The sequence below is a fragment of the Anolis carolinensis genome, chromosome 2 (assembly GCF_035594765.1).
Source record: "Anolis carolinensis isolate JA03-04 chromosome 2, rAnoCar3.1.pri, whole genome shotgun sequence".
Classification (NCBI taxonomy): Eukaryota; Metazoa; Chordata; class Lepidosauria; order Squamata; family Dactyloidae; genus Anolis; species Anolis carolinensis.
Window position 1 is genome coordinate 12,378,764 of NC_085842.1, and position 17,789 is coordinate 12,396,552.

At 44.6% G+C, this 17,789-nt stretch overlaps 1 protein-coding gene across 1 annotated transcript in view; it reads right to left on the reverse strand.

Moving 5' to 3' along the window:
- Positions 1-17,789, reverse strand: part of LOC100553015 (uncharacterized) — a 55,069-nt gene that overhangs the window by 28,161 nt on the left and 9,119 nt on the right. Inside the window, exons 4-7 of the mRNA XM_003227749.4 lie at positions 14,375-14,505; positions 9,632-9,785; positions 8,578-8,661; positions 7,100-7,132 (exon numbers count right to left, since the gene is read on the reverse strand). Of these exons, the coding sequence (XP_003227797.2) occupies positions 7,100-7,132; positions 8,578-8,661; positions 9,632-9,785; positions 14,375-14,505 (402 nt within the window). The remainder of the gene's footprint in view (positions 1-7,099; positions 7,133-8,577; positions 8,662-9,631; positions 9,786-14,374; positions 14,506-17,789) is intronic.

The window sequence follows — 17,789 nt, forward strand, 5'->3', positions numbered from 1 at the left end:
GAAAGGAAGTGGATTGATTGTGTCTAGGTGAAGTGGCCCTCTGTGGAGTGAAGTGGGTTGGCTCTGTCTGGGTGAAGTGGCCCTCTGTGATGTTACTGGGGGGAAATGAAGTAAAGTGGATCGGCTGTGTCTGGGTGAAGTGGCCCTCTGTGATGTCAGTGGGGGAAAGGAAATAAAGTGGGTTTTCTGTGTCTGGGTGAAGTGGTCTTCTGTGATGACACTGGGGGAAAAATGAAGTGAGGTGGATTGGCTGTGTCTAGGTAAAGAGGCCCTCTGTGATGTCACTGGGGAAAGAAAGTGAGGCTGATTGGCTGTGTCTAGGTGAAGTGGCCCTCTGTGATGTTACTGGGGAAAGGAAGTGAGGCTGATTGGCTGTGTCTGGGTGAAGTGGCCCTCTGTGATGTCACTGGGGAAAGAAAGTGAGGCTGATTGGCTGTGTCTAGGTGAAGTGGCCCTCTGTGATGTTACTGGGGAAAGGAAGTGAGGCTGATTGGCTGTGTCTGGGTGAAGTGGCCCTCTGTGATGTCAGTGGGGAAAGAAAGTGAGGCTGATTGGCTGTGTCTAGGTGAAGTGGCCCTCTGTGATGTTACTGGGGAAAGGAAGTGAGGCTGATTGGCTGTGTCTGGGTGAAGTGGCCCTCTGTGATGTCACTGGGGAAAGAAAGTGAGGCTGATTGGCTGTGTCTAGGTGAAGTGGCCCTCTGTGATGTTACTGGGGAAAGGAAGTGAGGCTGATTGGCTGTGTCTGGGTGAAGTGGCCCTCTGTGATGTCACTGGGGAAAGAAAGTGAGGCTGATTGGCTGTGTCTAGGTGAAGTGGCCCTCTGTGATGTTACTGGGGAAAGGAAGTGAGGCTGATTGGCTGTGTCTGGGTGAAGTGGCCCTCTGTGATGTCACTGGGGAAAGAAAGTGAGGCTGATTGGCTGTGTCTAGGTGAAGTGGCCCTCTGTGATGTTACTGGGGAAAGGAAGTGAGGCTGATTGGCTGTGTCTGGGTGAAGTGGCCCTCTGTGATGTCACTGGGGAAAGAAAGTGAGGCTGATTGGCTGTGTCTAGGTGAAGTGGCCCTCTGTGATGTTACTGGGGAAAGGAAGTGAGGCTGATTGGCTGTGTCTGGGTGAAGTGGCCCTCTGTGATGTCACTGGGGAAAGAAAGTGAGGCTGATTGGCTGTGTCTAGGTGAAGTGGCCCTCTGTGATGTTACTGGGGAAAGGAAGTGAGGCTGATTGGCTGTGTCTGGGTGAAGTGGCCCTCTGTGATGTCACTGGGGAAAGAAAGTGAGGCTGATTGGCTGTGTCTAGGTGAAGTGGCCCTCTGTGATGTTACTGGGGAAAGGAAGTGAGGCTGATTGGCTGTGTCTGGGTGAAGTGGCCCTCTGTGATGTCACTGGGGAAAGAAAGTGAGGCTGATTGGCTGTGTCTAGGTGAAGTGGCCCTCTGTGATGTCACTGGGGAAAGGAAGTGAGGCTGATTGGCTGTGTCTGGGTGAAGTGGCCCTCTGTGATGTCACTGGGGAAAGAAAGTGAGGCTGATTGGCTGTGTCTAGGTGAAGTGGCCCTCTGTGATGTTACTGGGGAAAGGAAGTGAGGCTGATTGGCTGTGTCTGGGTGAAGTGGCCTCTGTGATGTCACTGGGGAAAGGAAGTGAGGCTGATTGGCTGTGTCTAGGTGAAGTGGCCTCTGTGATGTCACTGGGGAAAGGAAGTGAGGCTGATTGGCTGTGTCTAGGTGAAGTGGCCTCTGTGATGTCACTCGGGGAAATGAAGTGAGGTGGATTGGCTGTGTCTAGGTGAAGTGGCCCTCTGTGATGTCACTGGGGAAAAGGAAGTGAAGTTGATTGGCTGTGTCTAGGTGAAGTGGCCCTCTGTGATGTCACTGGGGAAAGGAAGTGAGGCTGATTGGCTGTGTCTAGGTGAAGTGGCCCTCTGTGATGTCACTGGGGAAAGGAAGTGAGGCTGATTGGCTGTGTCTAGGTGAAGTGGCCCTCTGTGATGTCACTGGGGAAAGGAAGTGAGGCTGATTGGCTGTGTCTAGGTGAAGTGGCCCTCTGTGATGTCACTGGGGAAAGGAAGTGAGGCTGATTGGCTGTGTCTAGGTGAAGTGGCCCTCTGTGATGTCACTGGGGGGAAAGGAAGTGAAGTGGACAATGGGATAATGAATGGTCAGCAAGTTTGGGCATGGAGTCCCCCCGGTGGCACAATGGATTAAACCCTTGTGCCAGCAGGACTGCTGGCAGACAGGTTGGCGATTCAAATCTGGGGAGAGTGAGTGAGCTCCCTCTGTCAGCTCCAGCTCCATGCGGGGACTTGAGAGAAGCCTCCCACAAGGATGGTAAAAACATCAAAACATCCGGGCAATGTCTCCTGGGCAACGTCCTTGCAGACGGCCAATTCTCTCACGCCAGAAGCGACTTGCAGTTTCTCAAGTCGCTCCTGACACGACAAAAAAAAACAACAAGTTTGGGCACTCCCAAAGGGGAATAAGTGGGGAGTGTTTGCAATTCCACTTTGGGCTGACTGAGTGTTTGCTCCTGAGCTTACTCTGCTTTCGCTCCTGGCTCGCTGCCTATTTGATGCAGGCAAACTGGTCACGGTATTTTACTGGCTTCCCTCTTGTCCTTTCTTATAGGCTCTCGTACTGGGGCACCATGTTAAAGACGGAGGACATTTCCAGATTTAAAACGTAGAAAAGTTTAATCAAGCACATTAAACTCCGTAACAGTTAAAACCTGCTTTAAAAGCAGCCGTAACAGAGTCTCATAGTTTGCAGGAAGACTTAAATTGAGCACATACAAAAACCCAAAATAAGATTAAACTTATAAATATAGTCAAAGGGAGAGGGGGGGGGGACGTGTAATGTTCAGAAAGGCTGCAAAAGGTAGGCACACCTGAGCATAAATTAAAAAGAAACATCCCCTTTAAAAGCTGTATTTTTCACTGCAAATATCTGTGGATTGGTGAGACGGGAAGTGCCGATTCAATACAATCAGTCTCGGCCCCAAATCCACCAGAAAGCAGTTTCTCTGTTGATCCCGAAAGGTCTTCTTCAAGTCATAGACAAGGAAGGAATGCCCAGAATTAGGAACGTGGAGAGTATGGAGTAACATTGTAGTAAGTAACAGACTGGGATTCAAATGCCGATGGAAGGAGCTGCAGAGGAACACGGACGATCCGTGGATGAACCCGTTCAAACACTTCTTCTCATGGACTTCAAGGCCTAGGAGGCTGTGGAAAGGAAGAGATGGATGGTTAGGGGACAGGAGAGTTGGAAACCAACTGGGTGTTATGAGCCTCGACCACTAAACACAGACAGGAATGTACAACAGTCAAAGGTCCAGCCCAGTGGTTCCCAACATTTTTTTTGGCCAGGGACCACTCTCCAACATAAGTACCAAAAGGGTTATGAATCAGTTTTGGTCAACTTTAGATTCGCTTTGGTTATTTGGGGAGCTGGTTCAGAAAACTGCATCGCTTCTAGTTTCTGATACAGAATATATGCCATCCAGTAGTTGCCATCTGCTCACCCACAGAAAACCATATTTAATAATCTAGAGCTGATGTGGTCTATCCAATGCTTTCCCATTAGAACTCTTGTGTTTGGCAATGGGAAATAATAATAATAATAATTTTCCAGGGAGATTCATTGTCCCCTCTGCTTTTCGTTATTGCCATGATCCCTCTGTCAACAATCTTACAAAAAACAAATCTCGGCTATCAAACATCTAAAAATTCTCACAAAATTTCACATCTGATGTACATGGATGACCTGAAGCTGTATGGGAAAATGGAAACTGAAATCCAGTCTCTGACCAACACTGTCTGAAATTTTAGCAGTGATATCAGCATGGAGTTTGGTTTGGACAAATGTTCGACAGTGGCACTGAAGAAGGGAAAAACCATTGAAAGTGAGGGCATAAATATGCCCAATGGCCAAACGATAAAGTGTCACCAGCCAGAGGCCTATAAATATCTGGGCATATTACAGCTGGACAACATCAAGCATGAACATGTGAAGACTGTGGTCAGCAAAGAATACACACAAAGGGTCAGAAAAATTCTCAAAAGCAAGCTCAATGGAGGCAACACCATCAAGGCCAAAAACACCTGGGCCATAAACACCTGTCATAAGATATACTGCTGGCATTATAAACTGGACACAGATGGAACTGGACAATTTGGACAGAAAAACAAGAAAACTCATGACCATTCATCACTCACTGCACCCTCGCAGTGATGTTGACCGGCTATATCTGCCTAGAAGATCAGGGGGCAGAGGACTCTTACAAGTCAAACAAGCAGTCAAAGAAGAAGAACATGTCCTGGCAGAATATGTAAAGCAAAGTGAAGAACCTGCTTTGATTGAAGTCAAAAATCAGAAACTCCTCAAAGCACAGCAGACAAAAAAACCAGTACAAGAAAACCGCACTACAAACTAGAGCTGACAGCTGGCACAACAAAACATTGCATGGAAAGTTCCTTGACAAAATTGAAGGAAAAGCTGATATGGAGAAGACCTGGCTCTGGCTCACGAATGGGACCCTGAAGAAGGAGACCGACAAAACCATGGATCATATCCTCAGCTGCTGTAAGAAAATTGCACAGACAGACTACAAACAGAGGCACAACTATGTGGCCCAAATGATTCATTGGAACTTATGCCTCAAGTACCACCTCCCAGCAGCAAAGAACTGGTGGGATCACAAACCTGCAAAAGTATTGGAAAATGAGCACGCAAAGATACTGTGGGACTTCCGAATCCAGACTGACAAAGTTCTGGAACACAACACACCAGACATCACAGTTGTGGAAAAGAAAAAGGGTTGGATCATTGATGTCGCCATCCCAGGTGACAGTCGCATTGACGAAAAACAACAGGACAAACTCAGCCGCTTTCAGGACCTCAAGATTGAACTCCAAAGACTCTGGCAGAAACCAGTGCAGGTGGTCCCGGTGGTGATGGGCACACTGGGTGCCGTGCCAAAAGATCTCAGCCGGCATTTGGAAACAATAGACATTGACAAAATTACGATCTGCCAACTGCAAAAGGCCACCCTGCTGGGATCTGCATGCATCATCCGAAAATACATCTCACAGTCCTAGACACTTGGGAAGTGTTCGACTTGTGGTTTTGTGAAACGAAATCCAGCATATCTATCTTGTTTGCTGTGTCATACAACATCGTTGTGTCAATAATAATAATAATAATAACAAACAGGATCTTACAAAGGGCTGCTTTCCTATTACAACTGATGTGTGGCAATGGGAGGTAATAACAATAACAACAACAACAACTTCATAATCCAGTAGTCACCAACTGCTTGCCCACAGAAAACCATTTTTAATAATCTAGAGCTGATGTGGTCTATCCAATGCTTTCCCATTAGAACTCCCATTGTTTGGCAATGGGACCTAACAACAACAATAATAAACAGGATCTTACAAAGGGCTGCTTTCCCATTACAACTGATGTGTGGCAATGGGAGAAGGGAGAAAGTTGGCCTCAGGGAGAAGGGAGAAAGCAAGCCCTCCCAGAGATGGAGAAGGGGGAAAAGAGGTCTTTTTCAGAGATGGAGAAGGGAGGAAGCAGGCCTTCTCAGAGATGGTGAAGGGAGAAAGCAGGCATTCTTGGAAAAAGGAGAAAGTTGTTTTCAGGGAGAAGGGAGAAAGCAAGCCTTAGAGCTGGAGAAAGGAGAAAGTAGACCTTCTCTGATATAGAGGAGAAATTAGGCCTTCCCAGAGATGGAGAAGGGAGAAAGTAGGTCTCCTCAGGGAAAAGGGAGAAAGCGGGCCTTCCCAAAGATGATGAATGGAGAAAGTAGGTCTCTTTAGAGATGGAGGAGAAAGTAGGTCTCCCTCAGGGGGAAGGGAGAAAGCAGGACTTCCCAGAGATGGAGAAGAGAGAAAGTAGGTCACCTTAGAGATGGAGAATGGAGAAAGCAGGTCTCCTTAGCGATGGAGAAGGGAGAAAGCAAGACTTCCCAGAGATGGAGAATGAAGAAAGTAGGTCTCTTTAGAGATGGAGGAGAAAGTAGGTCTCCCTCAGGGGGAAGGGAGAAAGCAGGACTTCCCAGAGATGGAGAAGGGAGAAAGTAGGTCTCTTTAGAGATGGAGGAGAAAGTAGGTCTCCCTCAGGGGGAAGGGAGAAAGCAGGACTTCCCAGAGATGGAGAAGGGAGAAAGTAGGTCACCTTAGAGATGGAGAATGGAGAAAGCAGGTCTCCTTAGCGATGGAGAAGGGAGAAAGCAAGACTTCCCAGAGATGGAGAATGAAGAAAGTAGGTCTCTTTAGAGATGGAGGAGAAAGTAGGTCTCCCTCAGGGGGAAGGGAGAAAGCAGGACTTCCCAGAGATGGAGAAGGGAGAAAGTAGGTCTCTTTAGAGATGGAGGAGAAAGTAGGTCTCCCTCAGGGGGAAGGGAGAAAGCAGGACTTCCCAGAGATGGAGAAGGGAGAAAGTAGGTCACCTTAGAGATGGAGAATGGAGAAAGCAGGTCTCCTTAGCGATGGAGAAGGGAGAAAGCAAGACTTCCCAGAGATGGAGAATGAAGAAAGTAGGTCTCTTTAGAGATGGAGGAGAAAGTAGGTCTCCCTCAGGGGGAAGGGAGAAAGCAGGACTTCCCAGAGATGGAGAAGGGAGAAAGTAGGTCTCTTTAGAGATGGAGGAGAAAGTAGGTCTCCCTCAGGGGGAAGGGAGAAAGCAGGACTTCCCAGAGATGGAGAAGGGAGAAAGTAGGTCACCTTAGAGATGGAGAATGGAGAAAGCAGGTCTCCTTAGCGATGGAGAAGGGAGAAAGCAAGACTTCCCAGAGATGGAGAATGAAGAAAGTAGGTCTCTTTAGAGATGGAGGAGAAAGTAGGTCTCCCTCAGGGGGAAGGGAGAAAGCAGGACTTCCCAGAGATGGAGAAGGGAGAAAGTAGGTCACCTTAGAGATGGAGGAGAAAGTAGGTCTCCCTCAGGGGGAAGGGAGAAAGCAGGACTTCCCAGAGATGGAGAAGGGAGAAAGTAGGTCACCTTAGAGATGGAGAAAGGAAAAAAGCAGACAGGCAGTGGTGCCTCAACGCATGGGTAATGCCAAGCATATATGCTAGTATTTATTATATTTACTCACATGCTGTTGCTCTGTATCCCTCGTGCCGTCTTTCTACAATGAGAAGGAGAAAGTCAGACCTGAAATATTTCCCCACCTCTGCTTTGAATCGCAATCATGAATGGGCCATCAATGCAGTTTGAGCCCACTTGAACTCCGTCCTATGACTCTATGGTCAACCTTTGTTGCAGATATGGGCAAACTTGGGCCCTCCAGGTGTTTTGGACTCCAACTCACACAATTCCTAACAGCCAGTAGGCTGTTAGGAATTGTGGGAGTTGGAGTCCAAAACACCTGGGGGGCCCAAGTTTGCCCATGTCTGCTCTAGCAGAAACATACCACAGAATTCCCTGGAGGACCTAGAAAATGCTTAAAGAGGACGTATTTTGTCAGATACAGATAAATAAAACTACATATACCCAATGATACTGGGGTCAGAATGTAATATTTTCAATTTGATTATTTTAATAGGCTGCTGTGACTTTTCCAGGCTGCCTGGCCATGTTCCAGAAGCATTCTCTCCTGATGTTTCACCCACATCTATGGCAGTCATCCCCAGAGGTTGTGAGATCTGCTGGAAACTAGGCAAGTGGGATATATATATATATATATATATGGATGGAATGTCCAGGTTGGGAGAAAAAAACTCGTTTGCTTGAGGCAAGTGTGAATGTTACAATTAATCACAATTAATCACCTTGATTGGGGCTGTAGCGCAGGCTGGTGAGCAGCCTGCTGCAATAAATCACTCTGACCATGAGGTCATGAGTTCAAGGCCAGCCTGTGGCGGGGTGAGCACCCGTCAATTAAAGAAAATAAAAATAGCCCCTGCTCGTTGCTGACCTAGCAACCCGAAAGATAGTTGCAACTATCAAGTAAGAAATAAGGTACCACTTATAAAGTGGGGAGGCAAATTAAATTACGACGTTGGAATGAGGAAGTGCCATCACAGTGGATGATGAAGCAGCTGCTCCCCCCTGTGGCAAGAATCGAACATCCCCTCAGGAGAAGGTTAAATTGCCTCTGCGTCTGTCTCTCTCTGTCTCAGTTCTATGTGTATATGGGCATTGAATGTTTGCCCTATATGTATATAATGTGATCTGCCCTGAGTCCCCTTCGGGGTGAGAAAGAAGGGCGGAATATAAATACTGTAAATAAATAAATAAATAAATTAGCACTGAAAAGCAGTGCAGCTTCAAAGCCTGGCTGATTCCTGGCTGGGGGAATCCTTTGTTGGGAGGTGTTAGCTGTCCCTGATTGTTTCTTGTCTGGAGTTTCTTGTCTATATATATAAATTGGGGGGGGGGGGGGGGATTTAACTTGTATTTTTTGAAAATTAACAAAATCTTGTTATTTATTTATTTGTTTATTTATATGACAACTCGCTTTTCTACCCATATGGAACCCAGGAGTTAAAGCAGCCTGAAATCCACAGGTTATGTGGTTTTCTAGACATAGGAGAAGCGGGAATTTCTCAATGGAATTGTGAGTCTACTTACTGAGGTAGAGGACGAGGATGACCCCAAGGAGGATGACAACAGCCACGGCGCCTGAGATGCCGGCCACGAGGGGCCATAGGACACCTGAAACAGGACACACAGGTAAGCTATGTACCCCAAATCACTCCCTACTTGGGGCTAACTATTGCACCTCAGCGCTGGTCCACCTTGCTCTTAACACACACTCCACCACAGCAGGCTGGGTTTAATCAGTTTATTGATAAAAAATAGCAAAGTCTGAATAAAAAGCAGTAAAGAAAGCAAACATCCAAATGCAATGACACTCAATAAAAACAATATAAACCAGTAATAAAAGCAATTTGCAGAATATAAATCCAAGTCTCAGATATAGGAAATTAGTCCTGAAAAACATGGCACCATGAAGTTCAGGGTAAAAAGCAAAACACAGTTTCCAGGCATGAACACAAATGAGAGTCCTTTTCCATGAGCTTAAACAAGGCAGGAGATGTGCTTCCAAAGATCAACGTTGCTTCGTCTGAAATCACTTTCTGTTTCTCCTGTATTTAGCCATGTTTACAAGCCAGAAAGGCATTTCTCCGCCCTTGAGTTCCCACACGTTAACCAGCTATTCTAAGGGAATGAACCCTTAAGGGGCAATGAACCTTCAACCTCAACCTTGTATCTCTGTCTAAGGAAGATTCCTCTGACTCACTGCCCGAAACACCTGGAGCTTGTTGGTGTTCTGAATCTAGTGAAAGGTCACCCTTATCCTTGTTTCCTCGCCAGCTTGTGGCCTCTCTGACAATTCAGAGGCAGAGTCAGCATCAGAGCCTTCAATATTTCGCACATCAACATTGCTTTGGTTAGCCTGCAGAAACCCAAATCCCCCTTCATCATCAGACTGAACCACAACACTAACTCTGAGGGGCAACCCCAGGGGCATCTCCATGCTTTGTCTGAAGACCAGTCCTTTCGAGATGTATCCGAATGGCAAATCCCCGGATCCTTGACCCTTGGCAATGCTGGTGCTATCTCCCCTTAAAGGTGGACTGAATTATTTAAAGAGAGATTGAGGGCATCACCAGTTACTCACCGGCCTCCTCCCACGCTGCATCCAGAGGTTCTGGGAGGCTATCATGCTCCACATGGCACCGGTAAAGGTCCCGATCCTTGGTGTCGACCTCAATACTCAGCCAGGTGTGGTAGGTGCCATCAGCATTGGGAGCAATACCCCCGCGGCGGGTCTCCTAATAATAATAATAATAATAATAATAATGCATTTTTTCCATTGTAAGACACCATCGCCTGTAAAGTGTAATTTCAATACCACCATCACCGACAAAAATGCATTAAGGTATGTTGGAGACTGCTAGGCTGGAGGAAATGGCCCACCTATAAGGATATACTAAAACAGACTGCCGGAAACTTTGAGATGAAATCCCAAGAAGATATCAAGAAAAACTTTATAAACCTCTCTTGGTTCCAATACATTCAACTAAAAGAATATTACAACAACGACAGGAAAGAAGGATTCATGTCAAAAGAAACATTCTGGGATAGAATTATGAAATCAGAGAAAAAACTAACGTCAAAAATCTACAAAAAAATTCTAGAATGGCAAACGGAGAAAGCAATAGTAAAAGAGTGTATGACAAAATGGGCAATGAATGTTAAGAAAACTATTTATATGGATCAGTGGGAGAACATCTGGAACAAAAAGTTAAAACAAATGTATTCGTATGACTTAAAAGAAAATTGGATAAAAATGTTCCATAGATGGTACATAACCCCAAAACAACTAGGACTCATAAACAAATCTCAACAGACCAACTGTTGGAAATGCAAGAAAGAAGAAGGATCCTTCTTCCACATGTGGTGGACTTGTGAGAAAGCAAAAAAATATTGGAAAGAAATTCACGAGACAACTCAAAAAATCCTAAACATAAAATACCAAATGAGACCAGGACACCTATTATTAGGGATCTCGGAAGAAATCTTAAAAGAAAATGAAGAACTCCTACTCAATTACATGATGACAGCGGCGAGAATCGTCTACGCAAGAAATTGGCGACAAGAAATAATACCGGATGTAGATCAATGGATACTAAAGCTAATGGAAATAAAGAACATGGACAGATTAACATACCTATTAGTCAAACAACAAGGATTACCAAAGAAAAATACCGACTAGCAACCACTAATAAACTTTCTGATGAAAGAAAAGAATCTAAGAGTAACATAATCACAGAACAATCAAAGAGAGATAGTATTACAAATATATACAAGTATAACAACATAATCAATGATAGTGAAGCATCAATCAAAAGAAAAAAAACAGAACCATTGGGACAGACCCCCATAAGGACCAGAGTCAATATAGATGAAGATGGAAGTCTATGAACTCAATCTATTCTCTATTCTCTTTTTATTCATTTTTTTTCTTTCTAAAATTTCTTTCTTCTCTTTCTCTTTTTTTCTCTATCTCTTTTTTTTTCTTTCCTGTTTTCCTTTTCAAGTCACATTTCCTATTTTTCCCACTGTACTATAACCCAAAATGTTCTCCCACCTTCACTGTATTTATTGAAAAATCTCATAAATAAAATAATTAAAAAAGGTATGTTGGAGCATGTAGAAATAAATAAATAGAAGCTTTACCACAGTTGCTGAATCAAGACAAACCCTGCAGTATAATAAAGAGCCACTCAGGCTTGTGTAACAAGTAACAGTATCTTTACTTCAGTTCAAAAGGTCAAACAGGGCAACAATATATACAGCAGTCTCTCTGAATTCACATAGAGAACAGAGAAAATAAACAGTCCCTTTAAACAAGCTTTAAATATTCCTCATTTCCTTATAAATAATCAAGCTTCAGAGGGTTGGCAGCCATTTCCTTCCTGACCGTTTCTAGTCAGCGCTCTCTTCTCTTTCCGAGGTGAAAGTGGCAGTTAAAACCATTTTTCTCAGCAGCAAGCTAGAGACAGTAGCCAATCGGAATTCTGGCTCCTGACTGGCTCAGCCAATCAGCTGTCAACACATGCATTTCCAGTCAAGCCATTACATCATGGTGTCTCTTTACAAATCTTCACAAGATACACCTGCAATTCTAAAAGTCACTCCATCTTTAGAGGTGTTTATCTAAGACAGTGGTTCTCAACCTGTGAGTCCCCAGGTGTTTTGGCCTACAACTCCCAGAAATCCCAGCCAATTTACCAGCTGTTAGGATTTCTGGGAGTTGGAGGCCAAAACATCTGGGAACCCAAAGGCTGAGAACCACTGATCTAGGAAAAAACGAGGGTCTTAGAACTGAACACTGTAATAATAAAGTATATTTGTCACAGATTGGTCATGACAGGATGCAGGGGACAACACCGTTTGAAATTGGAATATATGAAAGAGAATGCATGTGTTGTTGTACCACAAAGGGTGTTGTTAGGTGAAGTGGTTCTCTGTGGTGTCACCGGGAAAGAAAGGCGACATGTTTGGGGGAAGGAAGGAAAGAAAGAAAAAGAAAAAGTGTGAAAAGAAAGGAGAAGATGGAGAAGGGACAAGAAAGGGTGAAAGATATGAGTGGGAAGGGATGGTAAGGAAGAGAAAGGAAGGGAAGGACAAAGTGATGAAGGGAGGGAGGGAAGAAAGAAAAAGAAGGGAAGGAAAAGAGAGAGGGAAAGGAAAGAGAAGGAAAAGGGAAGGGAAAAGAAGGGAAAGGAAGGGAAGGGAAAGAGAAAGAGAAAGGGAAGGAAAAGATAGAGGGAAGGGAAGGGAATCAAAAAGAAGGGAAGGGAAAAGAAGGGAAAGGAAGGGAAGGGAAAGAGAAAGAGAAAGGGAAGGAAAAGATAGAGGGAAGGGAAGGGAATCAAAAAGAAGGGAAGGGAAAAGAAGGGAAAGGAAGGGAAGGGAAAGAGAAAGAGAAAGGGAAGGAAAAGATAGAGGGAAGGGAAGGGAATCAAAAAGAAGGGAAGGGAAAAGAAGGGAAAGGAAGGGAAGGGAAAGAGAAAGAGAAAGGGAAGGAAAAGATAGAGGGAAGGGAAGGGAATCAAAAAGAAGGGAAGGGAAAAGAAGGGAAAGGAAGGGAAGGGAAAGAGAAAGAGAAAGGGAAGGAAAAGATAGAGGGAAGGGAAGGGAATCAAAAAGAAGGGAAGGGAAGGAAAAGAGAGAAGGGAAGGAAAAGATAGACTGAAGGAAAAGAGAGAGGGAAGGGAAGTGAATGGAAAAGAAGGGAAGAGAAAGAAGGGAAGAGGAAGGAAAAGAGAGGGAAGGAAAAGAAAGGGAAGGGTAGGGAAAAGAAGGGAAGGGAAAAAGAGAGGGAAAGGAAAGGAAAGGAAGGGAAAAAAAGGGAAGGGAATGAAAGAGTTGGAAGGGAAAGAGGGGGGGAGGGTTAGGGGAGGAAAGGACAGGACAGGAAAGGAAGAGAAGAGAAGAGAAGAGAAGAGAAGAGATGGTATTTGAGGGAAACAGACGGACAGAATGAGCCACAAAGAGATGACGGTCAAAGAGAATTGCCAGAAGGTTCCCATGAATATAGTGTGAAAGAGGCTGGAGAAGGGAGAAAGTAGGCTGACGGCGGGCGGTCCCAATGATAACTAGACAATGCTGGGTAGTATACAGATAAAACATAAGACCATTAAAATGTCAGAGTATTTGCAGCGCAGCAGTAGTTGGATGGAAGCAGTGGAACGCAGAACGAAGAGACACTCTGAGACATTGGTAAAACTATTTACAAAGTTTTACTGTATGCAGAAGTAATCAACACAGACTTGCAGACGACAGACGAACACAAGACTGCTCTGTTCTCCAACAGAACTTGACTCGAACTCTAGGCAGACAGAACTCAACTGAACTGATGCAATCGTAATGCACAAACACTTGTGTCTGGATACTCCCTGGTTCCAGCCGCACATCAAGGTCATCATAGCTTCCTGGCAATTAACTCTTTCCACACTATGGTACATTCTGGATGATGCAATTAGTTGCAATACAAGCATGGCACAAATTGCATTTAAACACTATCAATAAACAAATCCCATATTAACATAAAACACATATATCACAAAGACCTAGCACAGGGGTCCCCAAACTTTTTAATCTGAGGGCCGGTCCACAATCCTTCAGACTGTTGAGGGGTCGGATTATCATTTGAAAAAAAATACAAACAAATTCCGCTGCACACTGCACATGTTTTATTTGTAGTGCAAAAACAAAAACAACAACAACAATGAAAGAACAATACAATATTTAAAAATAAAAATAATTTTAACCAACATACATTTATCAGGATTTCAATGGGAAGTGTGCTCCTGCTTCTGGCCAATGAGATAGTCAAGTTAATTAGGGTTGTTGTTGTTGTTGTTGTTGTTGTTGTTGTTGTTGTGTGCCTTCAAGTCACTTCAGACTTTGGGCGAGCCTAAGTCTAAAATGTATTTATTTATTATTTATTTATTTACTGCATTTATTTACTACATTTGTATCACACCCTTCTCACCCCAAAGGGGACTCAGAGTGGCTTACAAATTATATGTGCATGCAATATATTATATTATTAGCATAGCACAATATTAGCAGTATATATTACTATATTGAACTATACCACTATACTGTAATATTATTAGTAATGTTATATGTAATATAGAATATATAATTAATATTATTATGTGGTATTATTATTAGTGTTGTATTGTATTACATTATAGTATTATTATCAATATTATATGTATATACAATATATTATATTATAAAACTGAGGGCGGGGGCCGGGTAAATGTCCTCGGAGGGCCGCATCCGGCCCCCGGGCCTTAGTTTGGGGACCCCTGACCTAGAACAAGGAGGAAAAGGCCAGCACCTGTTCCATGACGTTCCCCTCCATCCTCCAGGTGATATCGATCTCCTTGGGGTAGAAGCCGTGGGCCCGACACAGAAGGGTCTCCAGGTCTCCGTAGCCGGCCTTTCGCGTCACCTTCACCACCGGAGACTCTGGGAAAAGAGAACTGCAGAGTTGGAAGGGGTCCCCCAGGGCCATCCAGTCCAGCCCCCTCCTGCCAAGCAGATGGATCACCTCCCAACAAATGGATCTGTTTCTAAAACTCCAAAAGAAGAGATATTTCAATGTGGCTCTCATGTGCCCTTCTCTTCGCCAAGATAAACACCTTCAGTTCCTTCATCTGGTCCTCAGAGGGATTCATGGCTTCCAGATCTTGGGCCATACTAAGTAGTATATGCTGCCCTTCTTTTTTATAACTATTTCTACAATGTCAGGTTCATACCAGCAGCGACTTACAATATGTCTAGGCAGGGAAGTCATTCCTATTCAGGCAAGCTTTTAATGTCATAGACAGAACGCCAGCAAGTAAAACAAAACTCAGTTTATTGAGGTTACAGAACTAAAAATGCCCGTAAGGAACAAAGAACAGGGCAAACACTTGACTTCAGTGTGCTAAATAACCAAAAAGCAGCTCAATTTGAGCTTAAACAGTTCAAAGGGAAAAACCGGGTTAAACAGGAGTATAATCCGGATTAAATCAAAGAGCTTACTTCAGCTTGGCAAACAATGCAAACAAAAGAGAATCAACAGGAGTTGGAATGTAAACAAAAGACTGGCGGCAGATTCCTCTCTGCTACTCAGGAACAGCAGGGGAGTAAACCGGGCTTGTTTACTCCTTCCTGCAGCGAACGAGAGCGTGGTTGTAGTCAAGATTCAGGTTTAGGGTAACGGCAGTCAGCAGGGTCCCAATCCGGTCCAGAAGATCAAAAGCCAAGCGTAGTCGTCAAGGAATCCAAAGGTCACACCGATAGCCAGCAGAAGGGTTAATCCGGAATCGTAGTCAGTCAGTCCAGCGTCAATCCAGTGAAAGTAGATATTGCCCGTCAAAAAGACGACAGAGGTCCAAGGTATCCAGTAATGAAACACACCCATCTTCAGGAAATTCCCCAGCAAGAGCCCAAGCGTCCGTCCAGATTACCTTGCCCAACGCAATTAGACATTGGTCCCAAACCCCATTTTATCACAGTTCAAGCTCATCATCGCTGTCAGCTGCCATCCCAATTCCAGACGCCCCAACATCATCATCCTCATCCGAGCTTAAGCACCTTTGACTACGCCCCACAGCATCCCCAGCTGTGGATCCCGCTCCATCCCTCCAGCCAGTCCATGGGTCTGATCCTGCAACCCGCCAATCACCTCCCATGCTTTCATTGCCTGTTTCCCCAACACCCAAATCCTCCCTCACACGAGTCCATTCCATGTCGTCCTCCTCCGAGCTGGCCATCTCTTCCTCCAAACCCTGAGAAAAACCCTCAAATGAGTCCTCATCTGTCGGCTCTGCAAACAAATCCCGGAGCCGTTTCCTTTCACGCTCCTCGAGAGTGTCTGACTCTCGAGGAGTCTTACGACCCCTTCTTTCATTACCGGAGCCCGAAGGCTCAACCATAACATTTAACATGTAAAAAGGAGAGCTTTTTAATGGGATTATTTTATTTTTTTCTTATTTTGGAGATATATATATATATATATATATATATATATATATATATATGTCCCTGGTGGTGGCGCAGTGTGTTAAAGCGCTGAACTGCTGAACTTGCAGACCGAAAGGTCCCAGGTTCAAATCCTGGGAGCAGAATGAATAGCCCCAGCTCCTGCCAACATAGTAGTTCGAAAACATGCCAATGTGAGTAGATAAATAGGTACTGCTCCGGCGGGAAGGTAACGGTGCTCCATGCAGTCATGCCGGCCACATGACCTTGGAGGTGTCTACAGACAACACCGGCTCTTCGGCTTAGAAATGGACATGAGCACCAACCCCCAGAGTCGGTCACGACTGGACTTAACATCAGGGGAAAAGCTTTACCTATATATATATATATATATATATATATATATATATATATATATATATATAAAAATTTATTTATGTTTTCAGATTTTTATTTTTTTTAATTATTTAGAAAGCTACCTTGGGTTCCACTCTGGGAGAAAGTGAGCACACAGAGGCAACAATCAAATACAAAACACCTCCCTTAAAGTTCCGACTAAAAGCCAGAATGTAGTGATTAAAAAAAGATGACAGAAAGTCTGAAAAAAAATCCATCCAAATGAATCCCTGTCTTAAGTAATTCTGTACCCCTAATATCACTCACTACAAAAATAAGGCTGTTTAATCACAATTGAAGTGGAGCAATGAGTTAAATCCTTGTGCCCGCAGGACTGCTGACCAACAGGTCGACAGGTCGAATCCAGGGAGAGTGGGTGAGCTCCCTTTGTCAGCTCCAGCTCCCCTTGCGGGGACATGGGAGAAGCCTCCCACAAAATGGTAAAACATCAAACATCCAGGCATCCCTTGTAGACAGCCAATTCTTTCACACCAGAAGTGACTTGCAGTTTCTCAATTCGCTCCTGACACAAAAAAAAGAATCCTAATAGAAGACATTGCATTAGGTTTAGAGTTACAGGTTTACTACCCTGTTGTGACTTTCCACTTTGGGTGCATCTACACTGCAGAATCAATGCAGTTGGACACCACTTTAGTCACCATGGCTCAATGCTGTGGAATCACGGGAATTGTGGTTATCCTTCTCTGCCAAAGAATGCTGGAGACTCACCAAAGGGCAGTTCCCAGGATTCAACAGCACTGATCCATGGCGGTTAAAGTGGTGTAAGATTGCATTAATTCTGTAATGTAGAATTGGGGCCGGGCTGTGGCGCAGACTGGTAAGCAGCTGCTGCAATAAATCACTCTGACCATGAGGTCATGAGTTCGAGGCCTGACCTAGCAACCCGAAAGATAGTTGCATCTATCAAGTAGGAAATAAGGTACCACTTATAAAGTGGGGAGGCGAATTTAACTAATTTACAACGTTGGAATGAGGAAGTGGATGATGAAGCAGCTGCTCCCCCCTGTGGCCAGAATCGAACATCCCCTCAGGAGAAGGTTAAATTGCCTCTGCGTCTGTCTGTCTCTGTCTCGGTTTGATGTGTTTATGAGCATTGAATGTTTGCCCTGTGTGTGTATAATGTGATCTGCTCTGAGTCCCCTTTGGGGTAAGAAGTGCGGAATATAAATACTGTAAATAAATAAATAAATAAATAGATGCACAGTAGTTCCTTTAGTGGCAATTCTGTCCTTTCAAAGCTCTGGTCCTTAGATTTAGAGATCACACACACACACAAAGATGCTATAGGCCAGAGGTCCCCAAACTAAGGCCCGGGGGCCAGATGCGGCCCTCCAAGGTCATTTACCTGGCCCCCGCCCTCAGTTTTA